The 7,624-nt window shown below is 37.1% G+C and overlaps 2 protein-coding genes and 1 non-coding gene across 4 annotated transcripts; 1 reads left to right on the forward strand and 2 right to left on the reverse strand.

Moving 5' to 3' along the window:
• Positions 1–468: 468 nt before the first annotated feature.
• trnae-uuc (transfer RNA glutamic acid (anticodon UUC)) lies at positions 469–540 on the reverse strand. The gene has a single exon. It is a non-coding gene; the product is annotated as a tRNA-Glu (tRNA).
• A 1,788-nt stretch (positions 541–2,328) lies between these two features.
• alox5ap (arachidonate 5-lipoxygenase-activating protein) lies at positions 2,329–5,147 on the forward strand. Its single transcript, XM_020644075.3, has 5 exons — positions 2,329–2,487; positions 2,580–2,661; positions 4,232–4,302; positions 4,666–4,747; positions 4,826–5,147. The coding sequence occupies exons 1-5, from the start codon at positions 2,415–2,417 to the stop codon at positions 4,986–4,988; spliced, it is 471 nt and encodes a 156-aa protein (XP_020499731.2). The 5' UTR covers positions 2,329–2,414; the 3' UTR covers positions 4,989–5,147.
• On the reverse strand, positions 5,075–6,892 carry LOC109991721 (mesenteric estrogen-dependent adipogenesis protein). Of its 2 annotated transcripts, XM_020644072.3 has the most exons (5): positions 6,607–6,891; positions 6,351–6,487; positions 5,935–6,050; positions 5,652–5,825; positions 5,075–5,539 (listed from the first exon to the last, which is right to left on the reverse strand). In XM_020644072.3, the coding sequence occupies exons 1-5, from the start codon at positions 6,807–6,809 to the stop codon at positions 5,525–5,527; spliced, it is 645 nt and encodes a 214-aa protein (XP_020499728.1). In that variant the 5' UTR covers positions 6,810–6,891; the 3' UTR covers positions 5,075–5,524. The 2 variants fall into 2 exon arrangements, with proteins under 2 accessions (XP_020499728.1, XP_020499727.1); XM_020644071.3 differs by lacking the exon at positions 5,075–5,539 and having other exon boundaries at positions 5,546–5,825; positions 6,607–6,892.
• Between the last annotated feature and the right edge of the window lie 732 nt (positions 6,893–7,624).

Below are 7,624 nucleotides of genomic sequence, written 5' to 3' on the forward strand. Positions count from 1 at the left end.
CCCTATAAAGAAAGTTAGTGCAAATTGGAAATACAACAAAACACACTGTAGTCAGGGAAATGTGTTCTTAAATATTTAACAAAATCAGTTAAAGTAATGAAGCTATACCCGTCCAAATTGAATCACCACCCTCTTTTTTTTTTTTTTTTAAAGCTGTGTTAAGGCCAATACAATTACTTTTTCATGTCATCAAACAAAGCATCGAGTTACTATATTTTCCGTTATCCTAATTTATTCATAACTACCCCTAAATCAATCCACACTGCCTACTTAGATCAGCTCTTTCACAGTTGTTAAAGTGCCGTCTAGTTGTTCCTGTGTGGAGATAGTGTGCTGATAGTTACACCAATCTTAAGTATATAAGGACAGGTTATAGTGTCTCAACCACATAACGATGTGTTTCACCTGTCTTGGGTGTCATGTTAAAAGCGTATCATCGTTGTAGGAAGGTGAGGATCAAAAGAGTCGTTCCCATACCGGGAGTCGAACCCGGGCCGCCTGGGTGAAAACCAGGAATCCTAACCGCTAGACCATATGGGACGTGCTGATGGTGGCCATGTTTTGTGTTTACATACCGTAAGGGCTGCGACAGAGATTTCAAAATGTAAACAGGTATACACTGGCGGATCTTTGGGTTACATGTATCCTCAAGAATGAGAATGTGTTTTGTCTCTATTGATGGTTCAAGTGCTCAAGGCCATATTCCTCTTTGATCAGTCGATTAATTAATCATACTTTCTCGTTAGCCTGCTGTGCTAAAACATGCAACAACACTGTTTCTCTGGGTTTTTTTATATCTTACTCCAAAATACCTTCATCATATATATATATATATTTACTTTTGGTTAATAGACGAAGTAAAATGTTCAATTGCTATTCAATGCACAAAACGACAGATTAAGGAACTATTCATTCAGTGAATGTTTGCCCAAGGTTTTTATTCATCACACTGTCAGACATATTGGCACTCTGGCAGTCATTCTGGATGAGACAGAGACGGATGAAGTAGTCGCTGTCTCTGTTTTCCCTTTTTGTTTGTTACTGTCCTAGAATATCAACAACCTAGCTTTTTTTAAATTTATGACAATGTTAACAGAAAATGTCAAAGGAGGAAGCTGCATTACCAGTGAAAAGCACTTGAAGGTGCTGTTTGACTGTAGGGCAGCCAAGTCAGAAAAAGCTTGTCAAGTTAATTGAGTGTAATAACACACCATTTATTTTACAAAAAGACCAGCGGTGGGATCAACTATGTACCTATTGTTATCCACTTACTGAATATAGGATTGTCAAATACAATTTCATTTACTTGTGTTTTAATAGAGTATTTTAGAGCAATCTCAGTGAAAGCGTGTGCTACCAATACCTTTGTTATACAGCATTTGTACTCCTTAATAAGACAATCCTGCCTTTAGGATCAAAATGACATAGTTACCGTCACAGAGCATGACACTGATTTGCTGCACCGTGACTTACTTTTACATTATTTATTGTTGAGTGTTTAAACGTTAAATTAAGATACACAGTTTTTACTATCATGAATGCACTTAGCATACATTAAATTCTGCTCTAAAAATGCTCTTGGGCTTGACTAAAAAACAACAAGTGTAATATGGCAATACTACAGGAGGGGGAGTGCAGTTGTACTGAATATCAGCACAGCTGTGATCCAATCATAGGTACTCCACCTGCAGCCTCATACCAAAACAGATCCCTGCCCTGTTGATATTTGATACAACAGCTCAACCTCAATTGTGATGTCTCTTATACAACTTAGTTCTACAAGCAGAATAAGATATTAAAAGTAATGAACAGCAACTAATGATGTTCTTTTTTCAATCAGATGCCAAAAAAATGTTCTTTAAGTTGACTGGAACTGGATGTTAACAAATGACCACAGACCTGCATGATTCTGAGGTGCGATGCATCTCTACAGAAATATGTTTACTGTAACATTATTTTAAGTTATTCAGAACAGCTGAAGTTTAGTGATACATGTAGTTAAAAGTCCCAATGATATATTGTCCACTATCTCAGCACTTATGGAATACATCTTGTCAAGTTATATAGTGACCAACAACACTGAGTTTTTAAATGCTCTTTTCCCCCATGTGACTAGTAAAAAAAACAAAAACTCATCAAAGCCCCCTTAAAGAACCTTGATGAGAAGTAATACATGAAGAAATACATAATAACGGCCATGCAAATTTCCTGTATATGTACATGTGTGCAAAGTAACTATAGAGGAAGTAACAGGGAACTTGTTTGCACACCTATGTGTTAGGCCAGATCATCATTTACATAAAGAGGAAGCCACAAATGTGTGCGTATGAGGGATGGAGAGTGGGGCGAGGATGTAGAGTTTCAAATCAGGTTTATCTTCTACATCCAGCTGTAAAGAGACCTCACTCACTATCATGGACTCCAGCATCGTGGTGGAAAACATCTACCTCCTCGTCATCGTCACCCTCATCAGCGTTCTTCAGAATGGTGAGTTAAAGCAAAAAGCAATCTTTCATTTCTTTGCAAATTCTGTTAAGTTATGTTTTGATTTACGACATAAATGACCTTTGTGTTCAAAGCATTCTTTGCCCTGAAAGTGGAAAAGGAATGCATCAGACAAAATGTCCAAACATCTGCTTTTGAACGAGTTTCCTGCGCCAAGTAAGTGCCCCCCTTTTTTTGATACTCATTTCTTGTGTTAAAATAATCTTTGACAGTAGAACAACCAACAGATTTGTATTATTTCTGTTTCTGAAAAACATGCTCAGAAACTTTCTGTTGAAATTTCCATTTCTCCTCACTATCACATCCATTGAGAGGCAGTCCTCATTTGACTAAACACTTAGATAAGAGGGATCATTTGAATGTGTTCTAGGAAAACAACAACAGACTTCAGACATTTTCCCCTCAATCCTCTCAGTTAGGTGACTCACCAGGTCTCAAAAGTGGGACTATTTTGCTCGGTATAAAAACACATTTACCAGCTGACTCATGAGTAAATGTAACTGAATAGATTCCTCATCAAACAATCACCTATTTGTTTGGTTTTAAAAATTTTCAGTGCATTTTAACTGAAATACTCAAATTGCCAACTAGTCTCTCCAACAAATGTAAGCATTTGCTGATTTCCTGTTTTATTTTTCTTTCAATTCAGCATTAATTGAATGTGATTTGTTGTTTTGGACCAATAATCAGACAGTCTGAATACGTCACTTTGTGCATAAGGATTAGAATTTTGTACTATTTATAGATTAGCCAATTAGAAAATAATCAATGAATAAATATCAATACAAAGTGGTCATGAATTGCTGGACCCGGTTTATCATGTTTTTTTAAAGTAGTAACAGACATCAAAGTTCAGTCTACTCTTCGGTTGCTCTGGTAGAACAAAAGCAACATTATACTTCCTTCTTTTAAAGGAAATGTCTGACCCAAATCCTTTCTTGTATGCAACGGAAAGATTTCAAAGTTAAAGTACTAATGTGGGCCTCTAAAATGGGAAGCAAAGGATCTGTGACGGTTTAAAACGGATGCTTCTTTTGAATATATCCTGTTCGGGATTATTTCAACATTTATTATTCAGATTAAAGGGGTTAAAGGTGGGGTTCATATGGGGACTGATGAAAAGCTCAGGAGTTTTGGACATGGTTACAGAAATGTACTTAAGGAGTGGTTTTATGGTTAACATGTGGCACAGAGGTTTTGGCCTTTGTAAAGAAACTATCAATCATATACTGGTTTGATTTGTCAGATTGTTTGAAGGTCAAGGGTTTGACATAAAAGTTTCCAGTACTTCAAAACAAAAATCCAAACTCTTTTCTTTTTCTTTTTATAAAAGTGATAAAAACATGTGAAATAATTACTCCTCTTGTTGTTGTTTTAAAACCCTGCCTACTGTTCTGTAGCTGTAGATAACACGAGGTTTCAAGAACACCGTGTGCAACTCATTGCTCTGATTATTGCAACTCATTGCAACAGCCAGCTCAGGCTGACTAGGACTCAGTTTTTCCTGGACGCCAACACTCAAAGAGCCACATTGACCTTTTCTTAGCTCATGCATGTTTGAATAGTCCTTTTATGCTCTGCAGTACATTTCCTCAAACAGAGGTATAAAAAATGGCTTGGTATATCAGCCCACCTCTGTTTGACGCTAAATGACTATTGCTTCAGAGTTTCTTATTGCACTAGACGTCTCGGAAATGTCTTAATCACACTTGTTGGTTTCTTCCAGTCGTAATTGCATGGATGCTTATTCAACTTTCCTGGCAGTGATGTGGTGTGCCGGTGTGTGTCTCAATCAAGGTAATCATGAATCAGTAGCTGGAATATAGGCGATAATGTTAATTTTTGATCCACTTCAGTTTACTCTCATCAGCCCTGAAAACATTCCTTTGACACTTTGCCCTCTGCATATGTGGGCTACATGCCGTTTACTTCATTTATAACTATTTTCACATCAAGATATCAGCTATACACGAACTTAAAGCTGGCTACAGAGAAGCACACATTTCTCTTGAATATCTAAATTTATATGCACAGCATTTTAAGATTTTCTAAAATGGAAAGCTTGGGCCTGGAAACAGGTCTTTATTATTTTGAACCATTTTGTATTATTGAACCAAAAGTTAATTCAGGATAATTCTATTTTTGTGTCTTCGTTTTAAGCTCCTGCCGCCTTTGCTGGGATCATCTACCTGGTTGTCAGGCAGAAGTACTTTGTGGGATACATGGGACAAACCTCTCAAAGGTAAATCACTGCAACAATGCTACAGTAAATGTATGATTATTTGAGGCATTTTCTAACTAATGTGTTACATCTTTAAAGCACTCCTGGCTACCTGTTTGGGAAACGTGTCCTCTTCTTTCTGTTCCTGATGTGCATTGTGGGCATATTCAACTACCTTCTGGAGCATTATTATGGCAGCGACTACAAGGAGTACGTGGAGACCATCACCAGCGCTTCATCTGCTCTGCTCCTCATCCCTTAGTCCAGTATGTGTCACATAACAGAAATTTCTCAAAAAGCATCTTTAATGGGAGAGACTGTATCAGACAGAATTTGACCTGGGTAGTCTTTCATTTTGTAAAACAGCTTTTATTGTAATTGAGTTTGGTAAAAAAAAATAAACCTCAACAACAAAGTCTGATTATTTAGTACAAAACATCTGTATTTGAAGTAGCACAGAAGTAAACCCTTCAACTCTCATACATCATCTGTAAAAAAATAAAAATAAGTGCACTGCATATTTATGAACAGCTTTAAAAATACATTTTGGCACACAATAGGCCTTAAATGTTCAGGGCATTCGAGCTTCCCTCGTCGGTTCTTATCAGTGATCTTCATCCACTGAAGAAAAAGCAATCTGGACTAAATAAAGTAGTTCCTTCAGTCCAAAGCTGTTCTTGCCTGGCAGGCTGCCATCACAAACATCCCTCAACTTTCTTGAGGAAGCAGAGCCGGGCCCCGGTAAAGAAAACCACGGCAACTTCACTTTGACACCCTTTGTCTTCATCCATAGCTGGCTCATGTCTGTGTCAACTTTAAATGGAAACAAAAAAAAAAAAAAGAGTAGAAGTAGAAAGTTAGACATGCATGTAGACAAAACGTCTAAAAATTAACAGGCTATTCAATGAGCAGAATATAAACATACGCTAAATTTTATTTTGCTGAACCCGAACCAGTGCGAGAAGTCAAAGAGGGCATCAGAGTAGTACTTGAGGGTGAAACAGGCGTCTCTCCACACAGGTTTTACTTTAAGCGGCTTGTCAGGGATGATGTGGAGGTTTTTAGCTCCCCAGCTCTTGAGAACATCAGTGAAGTCAATCTGGATTTAGAAAAAGTCATATTGAGTGCCCAAATGTGGAAAAATCTGGAATAAATAAACCACAACAATAAAGGGGAATGTACAGAGGGAGAAAACGAGTCCTGCTTACATCCACCCTGTAGCTTTCCCCAGCCACGGAGGATATGGTCCAGTCCAGGCCTCGCTCCAACTGCCACCTGATGTAAGGATCATTGCCATTGATGGACACCACGTACTGTTGCAGCACTGATACAGGGAGAAAGATAACTCATGAGGAAAACAGGAAAGGAGAGAGAGTGCAGAAAAACATGTGCCGACATTAAAAATCCTGTGCTCCACCCATGGCAAATTAGTTTGGAAGCCAAAATGAGTCACACTTTGTGACACTTAGAAAGAATGACCTACTTAGAACAAACTGGGTCCAAATACAACATTTTCTCCGATTTTTCATAGCTTTTATATGCAATTACAATCAATGTGTTTTGAATCGAGTGTGTGTAAGTAATGCTGGGGTCTAATGGTAAAATAACAGAACTTTTGAATTACTTCTGGCTTCATTTTTTGGCTTTTTGTTGGTCTCTGATGAGTTTTCCTCGTAGGCTGACACGAGCAGATAGATCCTCTTAGACAGTAGACTCTTTCTCATGCTGGTGTACTGCCATAGATTCTGCATTTTAACTTTCCTGTTACATAAAGAACAAAAACATCATTTAATGGGACTTTTAAAAAAAAATCAAGAAGAAGCGCGAAATCATTGCAAACTAAAGTGCCCCATCCCATGCAGTCAACGTTTTTCCCTCACCTTCCCAGCGACTGCTGGAAAACTATTTTCCCTCTGCAGGAGTCGAAGTCATCGATGAGCACCATGCTCTCCTGCGGATCGCTGTGAACTCGGAAACCACCAGAGCCCAGAGCCTCTACGGAGAAACCGGCTGGAGGTTTTTTCAGGAACTCTTCAACCTCTGTCACAGTCGTCCTGCTGGGGACAAGTGTGTTTGTCGTCATAATGTCACACTTCTGTCTAGCGCCTCTTAGATGTAGATACTCCTTTTGCGACTGCCGCTGTTGTTTACTTTCCAAGGCTCGTCTGCGGTTTCATATAACGTCAAGCACGTCAAGTTAGAGATACCCACACAATACGACTTCCGGTCTGCTTTGCCAACAAAAAAATAAATCTACTCAATAAAAATAATAGTGACTTATTTATATAAACACCAATATTATCATATATATTCATAATATATAATAATACATAATATATATAATATAATATAATATAAATAAATATATAATATAATGTATATAATATAATGATATAATAATATAATATAATATATATATATATAATATATAATATATATATATATTTATATAAACACCAATAATTGGACCTAATTCCCCGAGAACTTGGCTGTTTCTTTGAAATAGTCTACTTAATTTATAAATTTATAAAGGATTTGCGAATATTAAGAACCAGTTCATTAACAGCTATTGATAGGTTATATCAGAATCAGAATCGGTTTTTATAGCCAAGTACATTTAAGAAATTTCACTTGGTGTTTGTTGCAAAACAATTAGCAAATGGCTTCAGACAAAATTATAAGACAATATAAAACAGCTGAACCGACTTGCTGACAGGAACTTAAAGATACAAATATAAAGAGCATTTAAGAATTTAAGAATGTAAAAACACAAAATATACAAACGGTGAAATGGAGGAGCTGTGCAGGTATGTAATGCATGCATAAAGGCTTAAATAGGCCTAGCTTTAATGTTGAAGTAATTTATTAAACACAAATAGGCTAGTTAGTCAAAATAAA

Source organism: Labrus bergylta, chromosome 14, assembly GCF_963930695.1.
Source record: "Labrus bergylta chromosome 14, fLabBer1.1, whole genome shotgun sequence".
NCBI lineage: Eukaryota > Metazoa > Chordata > Actinopteri > Labriformes > Labridae > Labrus > Labrus bergylta.